Here is an 18,720-nt window from a genome sequence, read left to right as displayed (position 1 = left end):
CTCTCCTTTTTGTACAATATTTTATATTTTATTCCCCCACTTCGGAAATCCAAGTTATTTTATTTGTATAATTATCAAATGTATACCTATTTTACAAAGAAGTGTGTTCTCTTTGTTAGCCATTTTTAATTCTCAACCTCGTTTTCTGTTTTCTACTACAACACCAATACGTATTTTTCCAAATTGTGAGTGTCTTTCTTTTACGTGCCTGTCTTACACGTATACTAACTACTATGTTCTACAATCGTTAATACCAATGTGAATGACAATTTTCGTTTCTATTTCGATGACTCTACAGAGATTTTCTAAACGATTAACCAAATTGGGGTTCCGCGCCCGGTAGGGCGCGGAGCAACGACTAGTATGGAAAAAAGTGTTGAAAAGTAAATCAATCAATATCTATCTATCTATATTAATAAAGGAAGCTTTTTCCGAGCGTTTACAGAGAATCCAACCTTATAAAACTACCTAAATTAATTATTAATGAAATTATATCTAGAGAAAGTAATTAGATATATAATTATATACCAATTGTAAAAACACCCAAATACGTATTTTATTACTACAATCCTAACAATACTAAAATTTTCAAATTTGGAGGATTATCAATATAGCAAGTTTAGAATTAGCCAAACTCTACAACCAATGACACATGATAGTCTATACGACTCATAATCAAATTCTGTAATTATCTTTTATATATTATAATCAAATCATTAGTGTATATAAACTGTCTGACCATTAAACTTTGAACGTCCCCCATCCCTAAAACTTGAGCATGACCCTAATTTTTAATGCAATGCTTAGCGTTAATTATATCACACAAAATATATTCTTCAATGAGATCTAATTTCTGTATTTTTTTTTGCTTTTTCAGGAAATAATGAAGGTAAATAATAGGTAATCATTTGAACATCAAAATTGAATCAATGCGACAACGTCAACAAAGTTTAGTATTTTTTTCTCTCTATTATTATTGAAGGTAAGTGGGTAATAGATATTTACTCTGCATATTCACAACTATCCATAGATTAAATAACGTCAAACGCTTATTATAATGCTACGTAATGATGGCAGCACCAAAAAAAAAAAAAAATGCTACGTAATGATTTCCTTATAAATCTTATAGAGTAACAAGGATTTATTGCTGCGTAATGTTTTCGTGATTACTCTTACAAAGTCAAAAGTGAAATTGTGGGTTATTAGTGTATGGTTTATTAAATTAATATGTTAATAATAGTAGGACGGTTTAAGCCGAATCTTTCTTATTTATTTATAACACAAACCTATTTTCATAATAACGAGTTTTAATATAATGTTATATGAAACGGGTAGACTACACTTGACTGGGTAGCTTAATTATTAATGGAGTAATTGGTTCGTATAATATAGAACCCGTATTAGTTAAAGGAAGCTTCTTTTGAGCGATTATAGAGAGATTAATTTTTTAAACGACTTCGAGCAATATTAATAATAAGAGATTAATAAAAATATGCAGCTTGAGATACAATTAATAATATGAGAGTTCGACTCTACCAAAAAAATCCCGTACCTTATTAATCCTATTTCATATACAATAGGTCTTGGTATAGACGGGTGGGGCGAACAGACGGGTAAAGACCTCTAATAAAATGGGTAGGGGAGACAAGGTGTGGCACCCCATGTGCTTCCCACTTTATGGCAAATGGGTATTTTGTGTGAAAAAATGGTATCCGTCTATACGTATAGACGGATAGTGTCCGTCTATAATGAGAATTTGTGTTTCATATACAAACATGAGAAGGTAGAGATTGTATCGCAGTGGCGTAGCTACTGCTGGGCCAGAACTCCGATTCGTATGTTAGAATTTTGTAGTCATTACTATAATCGATTCTACAGATGGTGTAGTGGTTGGAATCTTATCTATTGGGTTTTATTTGTTTCCAACAATTTCCCTTACCATCTTATCTATTGGGTTTTTGAGTTCAGTAATTATTTCAGCTATAATTAGACGTCTTTTTTTTAAAATCAATTTGACTAATTTTTTTCCACTAATAAGACTTGATATTTTGTGCATAATGACTTGCTTCGTAATTTCGTGAAAATATGAACATTGTGCTAAAACCATAATAGAAAAACCATGATAGATATCCAGCTATTTAAATTAACAACTAACAAAGAGATAATGAAGGACCGTATGATTAATAGACTCCTATCAAGAACATACTTATTAGTTATTATAGTTATAGAGTTACAGTTGCATTGTATTACAACTTATCTTGTGTCAGTCCTATATAAATGGAATTGTCACCAGCTCCACAGATCGAAACTCTTTGTTTAGTTTGTATGATTATGGTTTTACCTAAAAAAAATTCCCATATCATAAATTTATACTACTATTGTGCAGATAATTATAATGTTTAGTTTTGTGTATGATTCATATCATATTGTATTTGACTGAACGGAGTTCTACTATGAGTACAACTTTATTCTATCAAAATTGTTTTAAATTATTAAAGAGAGTCATATTTCACCGAGCTACTTAAATAAATTACATTAAAATAAACTATTAAAACATACAATTGATTAAATCTATTTGACAATGATCGACTAAAGTACAATATGGTATTCCTCTCGAAACAATTATATTATTTAAATTGTAATTGAGTTTTATACAACAACTATTACAATTTGTTATATTAATCTCTATAATATAGATCTAAATTAGGTATATAATACGAAATTTCAACTATGGAAGCTATATATGTAAGTTCTTGATGACGATTTTGGAAATTTGTTGTCACGCATATTAAAGAATACAAATTATTAGAAGTTTTAGTATATAAAAAAGGACCGTTAACTTATTTTTACCCAAGTAATTCTCTTTGGAGACCAACTTACAGCAAAATTGCGTGAGATTTACTATTAAACACGCTAAAAAAAACTAAAAACAAATTAAAGAAAAAAGTAATCACCCGTTATACGATAGGTCTCACACTAGAATTACTGTAAAACCGTCCCATATTAGAATTAGTGTATTATTCGACTCCTTTCATCTTCCTAACATCAACCTCTTAGTAATGGATTGTGAACATTATTTTTTTTATTTATTTAATTGAGAATCATATAGATCCTTAATAAAGCACGGATAGATTGAAAGCCATTACTAATAGGCCCGTGCATCGCACGGGCATTAAATCTAGTCTATATTAATAAAGGAAGCTTTTTTCGAGCGTTTAAGAGTCTCCAACTTTGCCGAACTACCTAGAACAAAAAGATAATATATAAAATTCTCTTATAGAAATAGATAAAAGAAATACAAATAATACAAGATAAAGTTTAGGAGTTTATGAGTTAAGAAACGTCTATAATAGATCATGATGATAAGAAGTCTAATATAGTTAAATGTCTATCTATATAAATTACACAAGCCTCCGATGTATATATATACAATCATCAATACCTTTGGTTCACAATTAGACTTTCTTTCTATGCTATTGTTTTCATTTAATTAATTGTTTATCCCTCTTGCTCATGCTATTGATTGATCCCGATTGAATTATTTATTTTTTATTTTTTACAGCACAATTACGTTGACATATAGTGTTGACTCATTGTTATGGTTGTGTAGTCTTGTATAAAGTTTGAATTATACTGACCAAGTCATATAGTGTGGACTCCTTGTGATGGTTGTGTAGTCTTGTATAAAGTTTGAATTATACTGACCAAGTTCTTATTGTGGTTAGATTATTGTGCACGATGCAGCGATGATGGATAATTTATATAATACAAATCGAAAAGGTATTCAATACGAACTTATTTGATAGTATAAGAAATCCAAGTGATATATATTGCAATCAATTTAGTTATATCGTACAATTTTTCTTTATTTATGTATTTATAGTTTTTTTTTTCTCTTATGCTTTAATATTATTATTGTACAGTTTGATTGTATTTGTATGTTTTCTTAATCATATCTATTTTTATTTTTATTTTCAGGAATTAAGCATTGTCGATTTATCACCATGTGATTGTTTGACATCGGCCATCACACATAATGGAGTACTGTTAACGGTTATCGAGTTTTACTATCGATCAATTAAATTGATTACCTCCTACTATGGTTTAGCTAGGTAGTTTTCTTAATTGCTTTAATAGTTATTTGTCCTGCTTTTCTCATAATTCTTACGTTCATCATTTGTTTTGTTCCACGTTTTCACATATCATCCAATTATGCAAGCAAATTTAGAGTTACGGAGCAATTTTTAAAATATTTACATGGTTAACAGGCACATTAAATTCATGTGCAAATCATGGTTGCAACTTAAAATTGTTTTATTTTAATCAATGATAAGGCGTAAGAAGGTTTACATTATGCCATTTTAATATTTTGTTTTATTTTTGTTATAACAGAAGCAAGAAAGAACAAATAAAGAACAATAAAAGATAAACGCACATGATTTACGTGTTTCACTAACGGTGTGTTAGCTACGTCCACACGGGGGCGAGAAGGAGAGAGTTTTATTGATATGTGAGGAGTTTTGACATGATTGATAAAGTATGATAAGCATAACTGCTAGGTAGAGGATTAGAGAGTTTATATAATACTCTCTAAACCTAATACAGAATGACCTAATAAAGGCCCAAGACAGACCTAGCCCAATAACAGATACGGATACCGTGCAAATCATGGTTGCAACTTAAAATTGTTTTATTTTAATCAATGATAAGGCGTAAGAAGGTTTACATTATGCCATTTTAATATTTTGTTTTATTTTTGTTATAACAGAAGCAAGAAAGAACAAATAAAGAACAATAAAAGACAAACGCACAGATTTACGTGGTTCACTAACGGTGTGTTAGCTACGTCCACAGGGCAGAAGGGAGAGAGTTTTATTGATATGTGAGGAGTTTTTGATTCTGATTCGAGACGGTATGATAAGCATAACTGCTAGGTAGAGGATTAGAGAGTTTATATAATACTCTCTAAACCTAATACAGAATGACCTAATAAAGGCCCAAGACAGACCTGGACCCAGACTCGCTGACCGGGCAGCGAGACCCCCGCATAGTTATTCGAAGCGGCGGTTAACAGAATCAAGGCACAAACCCAACAATTTTGGTTAATGATAAGGCATAAAATGGTCTACAAATATCTTAGTTTTACGGACGAGTTCAAATTTAGAAACTCTTAACAAATGGAAACTATTTGTGTTGAAAATAAAATAATCTCATACGAAAGATCACTAATAATGACACAATAAAATAGGAGACAAACTACTAGCATTCACAATGTTCGTAGATATATAGGACTTATCTCTTCTATGAAATACTAAACTTGATTAAAGTTACAATTATCCATAGTAAACCCGGGTATGTTAGCCAACACGGTATACGAATAATTTCAATGGAGTATAGAATAATTGATTAACATTAAATTTGTGAGTGTGGTTTGAAACTTTTTGATAAATCTCGCTAACTTCATCCTAAATTTAGAGGTAGCAAACAATGACACGACACGAAAACCCGACACGAAGTTAATGGGTTTGGGTTGAGCCTTAATGACCCATTTATGTAAGTGGGTCGACACGACACGACACGAGATTTAACTGGGTTGGGTTTGGGTTGAGCTCTCTAAACACGAACCCGACACGAATGACCTATTTACTAAATTAATCCTAATTTTTCTTGATAATAACTTTTTTTTTGTCAGAGTGAAAAATGGCAACTTATAACTTTTTTTTTCTTGATAATAACTGGGTCGTGACCCTGTGATACGAACACGACCCGACACGAGATTACTCAATTGTTTTTTTCCCACGAAGTGAAGGACTGCAGGTAGCGTTACGAACGAAAATAATAGTTTATACTCCGTATTACCTAGCAGAGGAAAGACGGGTAAATTATACCATGCACCTAGGAGTATGATGTATGATACTCCCTTTTTTTAATTTTTTTCTTATAATAAATAAATTATAAATTTAATAAATTAGAAAATAATAAAAAAAATATTATTATTTATAATTTTTATTTCTCTACAAATTGAGATCATATTTGATATACTTTGTTATTTGTTTTATTTTTTTCTCACATATTCACATAACGTAATTGACATATTCATATCATATCACATAATTTTTTTTCCTTAAATTATTTTGTATTATGCGATTTTGGTATGAAATTAAACGTTCATGATTATTGTTCAATATATTTGAACAAATAAACTCATATTCACTAAACTATAAATATCATATTCAATAAAATGAAAGTAAATATAATAGAACCATCGGATGAACATCACACCCCTTAATACATATTCATCAAACTACACTGTCATATTCACGAAACTGAAAGTGAGTATGATAGTGTCCTATTGTGAATATCGCACTTTAAAGCACATATTCATTAAACAATATTGTCATATTCACTAAACTTAAAATGAATATAATATGTCATATCGTGAATGTAACACTACGTAACACTTAAACTGAATATGATCGTCCTAACTTTTCTTAAAATTGGAAGTTAATTTTTGTTTTAAAATTTTAGAAGAAAAAAAAAAAAGAAGAGGAAGTTGAGGATGAGTGGGAGTGGGGGGTTGGAGGGAGTATGTAGTATCCTACACATGGGTGTAGGATATAAGAATTGAGGAAAGACGGCCTTGATTATGCATTAGACAATACCACAAATAGTAGTCATGATAATACGTATCTTTACACTTACAATTACGCTAATTAAGGTCTATTTTCATAAGATGAACTCAAATGAATCTACAAGTCATGTTCGTACACGCTATGTGCTTAAATTGACAAACAATGTAACAATAGCTATTATATATACTCCCTATATATATATATATATATATATATATATATATATATATATATATATATATATGTAGATTGAATCATGTGAGACCCTTCTTAGGGTGAGGGGTGAACTCATTCTAAACCCTTAGATCTAAAAATTATAGACGCACCAGATTCTGCCACGTGTCCCCCTACAAAACTCATCTAACTACTGTCAATTCCCTCTCATACTCACTCATTTACTACACTCCCACTCTCTTCACTTTCTCTCTCTATCTCTCTGTCTCTCTTTTTTCAGTTCTTCAACTCGTCTTTTTTCACTTTCTCTCTCTATCTCTCTGTCTCTCTGTCTCTCTTTTTTGTATTTGTACTTCTCCTTCGTAGCGACGTCAAGAACTCGGCCGCAATCTTTCGTCGCAACGTTAAACAAATTCGCCATTGGCTTGAACAAGAATCTCAATCTGCTTCGTCTAAGTATTTATCTCCTACTTTAACCTAATTTCGCATCTTATTCTTTTATTTTATTCTCGCTTTAGTTTTGCTTATCGTTGATTATGCTTATTATTATTTGAGATGATTTTGAATTTGAATTTTTAGCGTGTTTTGATTGCGATTGTTTGTGATATTTCGATCGATGAGATAATTTTGATGAAAATTAAGCTTAAGATGACTCATTTATTTGATTATGCAATTGAACTTATGCGATTTTTGTTTGTCGTACAATTGTAGATTATGTAATCTTATTTCTACTTGATTGTGAATTTATAGCGCGTTTGATTGCTATTATTTGCAATATATTTCAATCGGTGAGGTGATTCAATCAAAATTCAGCTCAAAATGATTAATTGATTTGATTCCGCAATTGAAATTAAGATTGTTACTGTTTGATATAGAGGTTTAAGTAATTTTGTGCTTCTGTTAATGGAACGGTGGTTTAATTTGCGGCAATTAGACTGCCGAAGAAATTAGGAATAGTAGAAAGTATTGTAGTATTGCAAGCTCGGGCTTTCTTATTATTACTTGATTGTGAATTTATAGCGTGTTTTGATTGCTTTAGCGTTATAGATAGGTGAGTTGATTTTGATCAAACTTCAGCTTGAAATGATTGATTGATTTGAATCTAATCTTGTTTATGTTTGATTTAGAATTTTATGTGATAATTTCATGGTTCTGTTACCTCCAGCCAAAAAGATGTTACAATCTAGAGAAAGAGACCTTATTAAGGTGTGGAGTGAAATGGTCTAAATCGCGGTAATTAGACCACAGAATAGTGTAGGAGTAGAGAAATGTATATTGTATTATTACAAGCTATGGTCTTTAGATTGTAGCCAGAGAAGGGCTATTAGATTGTAAGAACCTAGATTTCGATTTCTGTTAAATTTTGGTCATAAATTAGTTTAATCACCGAGTTTCGCTCTTTTTATTTGCAGGTTTTGATCGATTTCTCACTTATTCGTATGTTTCTTTTCGTTTCTTTACTGTTTCATACCTCAATTTCGATTTCGATTCATGGCTTGTTTTTCTGGAGGCCTATATATTTCTGTATACTTTGCCTAGTTAAAAAAACCATTGTATGGCATTTAGGTAAAGCAGGTTACCTGGTGAATGCGCCAAAATGTATTCAAGGCCATGATTGCCTCTTCTGGATGCATGGAGCTCTAATTCTTATGTCCTTTCAGCCTTTATAGGATATACCATATAGGACATATAGTTATATACCCATCCATGAGTATTGATATAATATTGGCGCATTAGCACCTATTCCCTTTCAGCCTTTATAAGATGAACAAAATGATGATTTTTTTATTGTTTCATCTCTTATGGTAAATTGTTTCCTGTGCAAATTGACTATTGAGTTGGACAAATAGCTTTGATGAGGTGAAGTAAAACTGATGCTATTTTATAACAGGTCCGTGTCTGTGCGTTCCCTCTCAGTAGTTTACGAATGCAGGGCATTGGAATAAGTCCAGACTGTAACCCTGATAATAAGCTTACAAATCGTCAGGTAAATTTCCGTTTTTTGGTTAACTGCTACGCTGAAAAGAAATAGTTGTCACTTTGTTATTTTGCTTTGTACTAATATACTTGTGTATATAGCTTCTGATCTTTTCCCACCTTCATGTTGAGGAACAAAACAAAGTCTCAGATTCACCGAATAAGGAAAAGAGCAAAAAAGGTGATTTTAACCACTTATGATGATCAAGTTTCACAAAACAAGCCCTAAAATTCACTGAATAAGGTATGAGATTCACAAAATAAGGTCTGAGATTCACCAAATAAGGAAAAGAGCAAAAAAGGTGATTTTATGACCAAGTTTCACAAAACAAGCTCTAAGATTCACTGAACAAGGTCTGAGATTCACAAAACAAAGTTTGAGATTCACCGAATAAAGAAAAGAGCAAAATAGGTGATTTTAACCACTTATGATGATCAAGTTTCACAAAACAAGCCCTAAGATTCACTTAATAAGGTATGAGTTTCACGAAATAAGGTCTGAGATTCACCAAATAAGGAAAAGAGCAAAAAAGGTGATTTTAACCACTTACGATGACCAAGTTTCACAAAACAAGCTCTCAGATTCACTGAATAAGGTCTGAGATTCACAAAATAAAGTCCGAGATTCACAAAATAAGGTCCGAGATTCACCAAATAAGAACAAGAGCAAAATAGATAATTTCAACCATTTATGACCATGTTTCACAATATTACCTTTTAGTTTCACAATATAAACTCTAAGATTCATAAAAATGAGACTCTAGGATACACAAAATAAGAACAAAAGCAAAATAGGCGATTTTAACCAATTTATGACCAAGTTTCACAATATTACCTTCTAATTTCACAAAACAAGGTCTAAGATTCACAAAACAGGCTCTAGGATTCACAAAATAAAAACAAGAGCAAAATAGGTGATTTCAACCAATTTATGACCAAGTTTCACAATTTTACCTTTTGGTTTCACAATATAAGCTCTAAGATTCACAAAACAAGGTCTAAGATTCACAAAACATGCTCTAGGATTCACAAAATAAGAACAAGAGCAAAATAGGTGATTTCAACCAATTTATGACCAAGTTTCACAATATTACCTTCTAATTTCACAAAACAAGATCTAAGATTCACAAAACAGGCTCTAGGATTCACAAAATAAGAACAAGAGCAAAATAGGCGATTTCAACCAATTTATGACCAAGTTTCACAATATTACCTTCTAATTTCACAAAACAAGGTCTAAGATTCACAAAACAGACTCTAGGATTCACAACATAAGAACAAGAGCAAAATAGGTGATTTCAACCAATTATGACCAAGTTTCACAATATTACCTTCTAATTTCACAAAACAAGCCGTAAGATTCACAAAACAAGGTTTAGGCTTCACAAAATAAGAATAAGAGCAAAATAGATAATTTCAACCATTTTTTACCACGTTTCACAATATTGTCTTTTAGTTTCACAATATAAGCTCTAAGATTCACAAAATAGGGTCTAGGCTTCACAAAATAAGAAGAAGAGCAAAATAAATTATTTCAACCATTTATGACAACGTTTCACAATTTTACCTTTTAGTTTCACAATATAAGCTCTAAGATTCACAAAACAAGGTCTAAGATTCACAAATCAGGCTCTAGAATTCACAAAATAAGAAAAAGAGCAAAATAGGTGATTTCAACCAATTTATGACCAAGTTTCACAATATTACCTTCTAATTTCACAAAACAAGCCGTAAGATTCACAAAACAAGGTTTAGGCTTCACAAAATAAGAACAAGAGCAAAATAGATAATTTCAACCATTTATGACCACGTTTCACAATATTGTCTTTTAGTTTCACAATATAAGCTCTAAAATTCACAACATAGGGTCTAGGCTTCACAAAATAAGAAGAAGAGCAAAATAAATAATTTCAACCATTTATGACCACGTTTCACAATTTTACCTTTTAGTTTCACAATATAAGCTCTAAGATTCACAAAACAAGGTCTAAGATTCACAAAACAGGCTCTAGAATTCACAAAATAAGAAAAAGAGCAAAATAGGTGATTTCAACCAATTTATGACCAAGTTTCACAATATTACCTTCTAATTTCACAAAATAAGATCTAAGATTCACAAAACAGGCTCTAGGATTCACAAAATAAGAATAAGAGCAAAATAGGTGATTTCAACCAATTTATGACCAAGTTTCACAATATTACCTTCTAATTTCACAAAACAAGGTATAAGATTCACAAAACAGACTCTAGGATTCACAAAATAAGAACAAGAGCAAAATAGGTGATTTCAACTAATTTATGACCAAGTTTCACAATATTACCTTCTAATTTCACAAAACAAGTCGTAGGATTCACAAAACAAGGTATAGACTTCACAAAATAAGAACAAAAGCAAAATAAATGATACTACTAAGATGTCTGGCTAAATGCTAGCCTAGGTATATCTTAATCTTAAACAAAAGCATGAATGGAAGAAAAGTGGGCATCAACTAAATGACATAAAGTTCCAAACTTGTTTATCTCTCCGGTGTCAAAAAAACATATAAGCTTGAAGGAAACAAATATGTTCCTTGATTATATTAACCTTAAACTAAAGAAAACATGGATTCAAAGTAGTATGTAAAACAGTACGATCATATGAAATTACCTCGACATACGAAATTGAGCCTTATAGATAAAATATTACACAAATTCTTGATTGTGACGGCACGTATCCGTCACTCTTGAGTGACGGATACCATTTTACCTCACAAAGTACCCACTTTTTCTCTCTCTGCAACACTATTCATGTGGTCCCCTTTCTCCACTAACCCATTTTGTTACCATTTTATCTCACAAAATATCCGTCACAAATGATAATCCGTCACAAGGGAGACCAATTGAAAATATTAAACCAATAAAGTATGTCTCCTCCTCGACAACTGTTTCACTGTTATGATCAATTTTTTTTGCTGTGGTTAGAGGGAAGTAACGTAGTAGCTTCAGTGAGATGAGTGGATTTTGTATTCATAGAAGTAAAGCCATAAATAAAATGCAAGCTTTATGCTATGTGTATCACATGAGACATTATCTGCAAATTAAACTGCACATTTTGGATTTACAGCAAGGTAGCAACATACCCCCACCAACGAGACGAACTTTAGAGACAACTTAACTGACTAAAAGCAGCCAGAAAAGGAAAAGATGTTTCTGCAGATTAACGTAGTTGAACACATTAATAATTTAATCATGCAGGAGCGAAAAAGTCATCAAGACAAAAACTAACTTTTATCATCACTAAAATTCACATTTACCCTTTCCCGGGTTTTGGAATAGAATTCAACAGTTAATGAAAAACAAAAATACAATCTAAGAGAGCTCAACAAACTAAACAAGCTAAGCAAAACTTCATGGCACGAGACCATTGTTCCTTCCTGCATTTCGTATCCCCATCAACTCTTAAGAGAACCTCAACAAAATCAACATAAGCTCTATGCTAATTTGCTAAAACGTGCTTTGTAAACATGTTGCTGCGGCCTTATTAACTCCAAAACTATTAACATTATTTCAATTATTCTAATAAGACTCACAGTGAGTTAGATGTCAATGATACAACAAGAACATACAGTGTTAAGGGACATTTTTAACTACAACAAAATCGAGCCTTCGATTCCACTACAATCACAATATTTTACAAACTAAAACTGAAACACAAATTAATCGAGCTCAATTTTGATCAAAATTACCTCGAAATTATTCGAAATCTTCTTCTGAAATTGCTGAAATCACGTTGATCGGCAAATCGCTGCAATTGGAATCACGATATTAATCGATTCACAACCCTCACGGAATTCATCAATTGGAATCTATGAACAATCGCTGCAATTGATGAATCATTGATTAGTTTATGGAGTTTGGGTTTGGAATCTATGAACAATCCCTAGAATCACGATATTAATCGTTGATGAAGAAAATTTGTTTAGATATTTTGCATAAAAAAGTTTAGATAAAAAAATATTTAGCCCACATGAAAAATTAGGAAAAGATGAATTGACAGCCCACATTGAATGAGCCCGTTTAATATTAGTCCACATTCAGTCCGCCCCAAGTTTAATGAATGAATATGGTGAGGCCGGCCGCCTCGCCATAATGAGGTGCCTCACCGGATCCGGCCTCTAGAGATTGAATCATGTGAGGCACCCTTCTTAGGGTGAGGCGGCTGAACTCATTCTAAACCCTTAGATCTAAAAATTATAGACGCACCAGATTCTGCCACGTGTCCCCCTACAAAACTCATCTAACTACTGTCAATTCCCTCTCATACTCACTCATTTACTACACTCCCACTCTCTTCACTTTCTCTCTCTATCTCTCTGTCTCTCTTTTTTCAGTTCTTCAGCTCGTCTTTTTTCACTTTCTCTCTCTATCTCTCTGTCTCTCTGTCTCTCTTTTTTCAGCCGCTGTACTTCTCCTTCGTAGCGACGTCAAGAACTCGGCCGCAATCTTTCGTCGCAACGTTAAACAAATTCGCCATTGGCTTGAACAAGAATCTCAATCTGCTTCGTCTAAGTATTTATCTCCTACTTTAACCTAATTTCGCATCTTATTCTTTTATTTTATTCTCGCTTTAGTTTTGCTTATCGTTGATTATGCTTATTATTATTTGAGATGATTTTGAATTTGAATTTTTAGCGTGTTTTGATTGCGATTGTTTGTGATATTTCGATCGATGAGATAATTTTGATGAAAATTAAGCTTAAGATGACTCATTTATTTGATTATGCAATTGAACTTATGCGATTTTTGTTTGTCGTACAATTGTAGATTATGTAATCTTATTTCTACTTGATTGTGAATTTATAGCGCGTTTGATTGCTATTATTTGCAATATATTTCAATCGGTGAGGTGATTCAATCAAAATTCAGCTCAAAATGATTAATTGATTTGATTCCGCAATTGAAATTAAGATTGTTACTGTTTGATATAGAGGTTTAAGTAATTTTGTGCTTCTGTTAATGGAACGGTGGTTTAATTTGCGGCAATTAGACTGCCGAAGAAATTAGGAATAGTAGAAAGTATTGTAGTATTGCAAGCTCGGGCTTTCTTATTATTACTTGATTGTGAATTTATAGCGTGTTTTGATTGCTTTAGCGTTATAGATAGGTGAGTTGATTTTGATCAAACTTCAGCTTGAAATGATTGATTGATTTGAATCTAATCTTGTTTATGTTTGATTTAGAATTTTATGTGATAATTTCATGGTTCTGTTACCTCCAGTTTCAGCATGTTACAATCTAGAGAAAGAGACCTTATTAAGGTGTGGAGTGAAATGGTCTAAATCGCGGTAATTAGACCACAGAATAGTGTAGGAGTAGAGAAATGTATATTGTATTATTACAAGCTATGGTCTTTAGATTGTAGCCAGAGAAGGGCTATTAGATTGTAAGAACCTAGATTTCGATTTCTGTTAAATTTTGGTCATAAATTAGTTTAATCACCGAGTTTCGCTCTTTTTATTTGCAGGTTTTGATCGATTTCTCACTTATTCGTATGTTTCTTTTCGTTTCTTTACTGTTTCATACCTCAATTTCGATTTCGATTCATGGCTTGTTTTTCTGGAGGCCTATATATTTCTGTATACTTTGCCTAGTTAAAAAAACCATTGTATGGCATTTAGGTAAAGCAGGTTACCTGGTGAATGCGCCAAAATGTATTCAAGGCCATGATTGCCTCTTCTGGATGCATGGAGCTCTAATTCTTATGTCCTTTCAGCCTTTATAGGATATACCATATAGGACATATAGTTATATACCCATCCATGAGTATTGATATAATATTGGCGCATTAGCACCTATTCCCTTTCAGCCTTTATAAGATGAACAAAATGATGATTTTTTTATTGTTTCATCTCTTATGGTAAATTGTTTCCTGTGCAAATTGACTATTGAGTTGGACAAATAGCTTTGATGAGGTGAAGTAAAACTGATGCTATTTTATAACAGTCCGTGTCTCGTGCGTTCCCTCTCGTAGTTTACGAATGCGGGGCATTGGAATAAGTCCAGATCGTAACCACGATAATAAGCTTACGAATCGTCGGGTAAATTTCTTTGTCTAGACTTTCAGTGTTAACTTTGTTAAGATATAAGCTTAATAGTTGGGCACTTGGTATGAAAGACTTCAATGTTTCCCTACTATTAACTATTTCATGATTTTTTTTGAGTCGATTTCACGAGTATATTTAATTGTAGGACTTCAATGTTTGAAATATTTTCGAATCTTACCAAGACCGTCTTTTTCTTTCAGAGTGCAATTGATGTGCTAGAATCGAGATTAAAGAATCGCAAGCAATGTGAATATATCTTCAGATGAAGATGGTTGGTTCCTCTGACCAAGAAAATCTTGCACAAAGGTATGACTTCGAATCTCATATAGGTGACCCCTTTATTGTCTTCAAGTTTACAACTTGCGTCACATTGAAAATTTTAGGGGGTGTTGGCTTAGCCCTTGCAATCTTAATGTACATTTTCCAGAAGAAGGCAGAAACCACTCCAACTCTAGTCGGGGATCTCTAGTCGCTCGTTATCACATTTCTTTTTTAGCTCGTCTAATTTCTCCTTGTCGAAAATTAACCTCTTTGTCACAATCTTTTCCTTACAAATGACACTTTCAGGGTCATAAAACCCATCCAGATTCATGGGAGGAAAAAATGATGCTGAATCAAAGGTTACCGTTTTGGTGTGAATGTGATTATTACTAGAAATTAACCCTCGAGCATTATTATAAGCCCAAGTGTTAATAAACGCGACAGAGGTTGCTACATCAGCGATCTTATGCGAAATGGAAATACTTATGGCTATACCGCCACACGAAAACCAATTCACTTGGACCGCAGTTACTATGCTTTTGTTAGCACCAAAAGGTGGATAGGGTAAGACTTATTAATTCCTCGGGATCTGGATTTGCTATAACTTCTGCCAGGCTAGCTAAAACATCAGCTTCGTAAAACTCGGCCCCTTCATCGTTGCAGTTGATTGGTGAGTTTCCTTCAATCCTTCCGGCTAGTGGGTAGAACTGAACCAACGTCTCAGAGATAGGTGACCCCTTTATTGTCTTCAAGTTTACAACTTGCGTCACATTGAAAATTTTAGGGGGTGTTGGCTTAGCCCTTGCAATCTTAATGTACATTTTCCAGAAGAATTGTTTTCATCATTCTTGTAAGAAACTCCTTAAACCGGGATGTTAAGCTTGGCAAAGACTTTTCATTGTTGCATATCTAAAGGCTATTAGCTTAAGGTTCCCCTTATTTAATCTTTGTTATGTACTCGTATATCTTAACGGCTATTAGCTCAAATGGGAGAGCAATGTGCAAATCTTGCACAAAGGTATGAGTTCGAATCTCATATAGCCTAGTTAATTTAAGAATCTAGTGTATTAAACTTAAATACAATAACATTGAGGATGAGTTAGCCAAATCCGTACTCAGATGTGCAAAATTGAGGATGGGTAGAAGAAGCTCAAACTTAGATGTCCACAAACGGCGTGCATAAGCCAAAACGTCGTGCAGAGCCACTAAAGGAGCAAAGGATTACAATTTTGAGTCCTTTGTAAAGTCAATGTTAGAAATTATCTAAATTGGGTGCAATTGGACATGACAGAAAAGGCCAAAACCCAAAATTCCACTAGAGAAATACCAATTATGCTTTGAAGTAACAGTAGCAGTCAATAACCAACATGGGAGTCGAACCCACACCTTGTGCATTGCACAACGCTCTGCCATTTGAGCTAATTGGTTTTGAAATAATTAAATCATTCCACTAGTTTTCATCATGTGAGTTGTTCCCTTATCTCTGCTCCCCCTTCCATTAGAGGAACGACTGAAGAAATTGATTCTCGAGGTGTGCTCTAGTCCTTACCTTGGAACTTTCCGTTTTTTGGTTAACTGCTACGCTGAAAAGAAATAGTTGTCACTTTGTTATTTTGCTTTGTACTAATATACTTGTGTATATAGCTTCTGATCTTTTCCCACCTTCATGTTGAGGAACAAAACAAAGTCTCAGATTCACCGAATAAGGAAAAGAGCAAAAAAGGTGATTTTAACCACTTATGATGATCAAGTTTCACAAAACAAGCCCTAAAATTCACTGAATAAGGTATGAGATTCACAAAATAAGGTCTGAGATTCACCAAATAAGGAAAAGAGCAAAAAAGGTGATTTTATGACCAAGTTTCACAAAACAAGCTCTAAGATTCACTGAACAAGGTCTGAGATTCACAAAACAAAGTTTGAGATTCACCGAATAAAGAAAAGAGCAAAATAGGTGATTTTAACCACTTATGATGATCAAGTTTCACAAAACAAGCCCTAAGATTCACTTAATAAGGTATGAGTTTCACGAAATAAGGTCTGAGATTCACCAAATAAGGAAAAGAGCAAAAAAGGTGATTTTAACCACTTACGATGACCAAGTTTCACAAAACAAGCTCTCAGATTCACTGAACAAGGTCAGAGATTCACAAAATAAAGTCTGAGATTCACAAAATAAGGTCTGAGATTCACCAAATAAGAACAAGAGCAAAATAGATAATTTCAACCATTTATGACCATGTTTCACAATATTACCTTTTAGTTTCACAATATAAACTCTAAGATTCATAAAACAGACTCTAGGATACACAAAATAAGAACAAAAGCAAAATAGGCGATTTTAACCAATTTATGACCAAGTTTCACAATATTACCTTCTAATTTCACAAAACAAGGTCTAAGATTCACAAAACAGGCTCTAGGATTCACAAAATAAAAACAAGAGCAAAATAGGTGATTTCAACCAATTTATGACCAAGTTTCACAATTTTACCTTTTGGTTTCACAATATAAGCTCTAAGATTCACAAAACAAGGTCTAAGATTCACAAAACATGCTCTAGGATTCACAAAATAAGAACAAGAGCAAAATAGGTGATTTCAACCAATTTATGACCAAGTTTCACAATATTACCTTCTAATTTCACAAAACAAGATCTAAGATTCACAAAACAGGCTCTAGGATTCACAAAATAAGAACAAGAGCAAAATAGGCGATTTCAACCAATTTATGACCAAGTTTCACAATATTACCTTCTAATTTCACAAAACAAGGTCTAAGATTCACAAAACAGACTCTAGGATTCACAACATAAGAACAAGAGCAAAATAGGTGATTTCAACCAATTATGACCAAGTTTCACAATATTACCTTCTAATTTCACAAAACAAGCCGTAAGATTCACAAAACAAGGTTTAGGCTTCACAAAATAAGAATAAGAGCAAAATAGATAATTTCAACCATTTTTTACCACGTTTCACAATATTGTCTTTTAGTTTCACAATATAAGCTCTAAGATTCACAAAATAGGGTCTAGGCTTCACAAAATAAGAAGAAGAGCAAAATAAATTATTTCAACCATTTATGACAACGTTTCACAATTTTACCTTTTAGTTTCACAATATAAGCTCTAAGATTCACAAAACAAGGTCTAAGATTCACAAATCAGGCTCTAGAATTCACAAAATAAGAAAAAGAGCAAAATAGGTGATTTCAACCAATTTATGACCAAGTTTCACAATATTACCTTCTAATTTCACAAAACAAGCCGTAAGATTCACAAAACAAGGTTTAGGCTTCACAAAATAAGAACAAGAGCAAAATAGATAATTTCAACCATTTATGACCACGTTTCACAATATTGTCTTTTAGTTTCACAATATAAGCTCTAAAATTCACAACATAGGGTCTAGGCTTCACAAAATAAGAAGAAGAGCAAAATAAATAATTTCAACCATTTATGACCACGTTTCACAATTTTACCTTTTAGTTTCACAATATAAGCTCTAAGATTCACAAAACAAGGTCTAAGATTCACAAAACAGGCTCTAGAATTCACAAAATAAGAAAAAGAGCAAAATAGGTGATTTCAA

The 18,720-nt window shown here is 32.6% G+C and overlaps 1 protein-coding gene and 1 long non-coding RNA gene across 2 annotated transcripts; one reads left to right on the top strand and one right to left on the bottom strand.

The window, feature by feature from the left end:
- The first annotated feature begins 7,159 nt into the window (after positions 1–7,159).
- LOC141626806 (uncharacterized) lies at positions 7,160–8,788 on the top strand. Its single transcript, XR_012536386.1, has 3 exons — positions 7,160–7,262; positions 8,219–8,243; positions 8,698–8,788. It is a non-coding gene; the product is annotated as an uncharacterized LOC141626806 (long non-coding RNA).
- Positions 8,789–15,317: 6,529 nt separating this feature from the next.
- Positions 15,318–15,948, bottom strand: LOC141632624 (BAHD acyltransferase BIA1-like). Its single transcript, XM_074445155.1, has 2 exons — positions 15,699–15,948; positions 15,318–15,616 (listed from the first exon to the last, which is right to left on the bottom strand). The coding sequence occupies exons 1-2, from the start codon at positions 15,946–15,948 to the stop codon at positions 15,318–15,320; spliced, it is 549 nt and encodes a 182-aa protein (XP_074301256.1).
- Positions 15,949–18,720: the final 2,772 nt, after the last annotated feature.

The sequence above is a fragment of the Silene latifolia genome, chromosome Y, assembly GCF_048544455.1.
Source record: "Silene latifolia isolate original U9 population chromosome Y, ASM4854445v1, whole genome shotgun sequence".
Classification (NCBI taxonomy): Eukaryota; Viridiplantae; Streptophyta; class Magnoliopsida; order Caryophyllales; family Caryophyllaceae; genus Silene; species Silene latifolia.
Note: the sequence above shows the minus strand (reverse complement) of the source record. Positions and strands in the feature narration are given on the sequence as shown.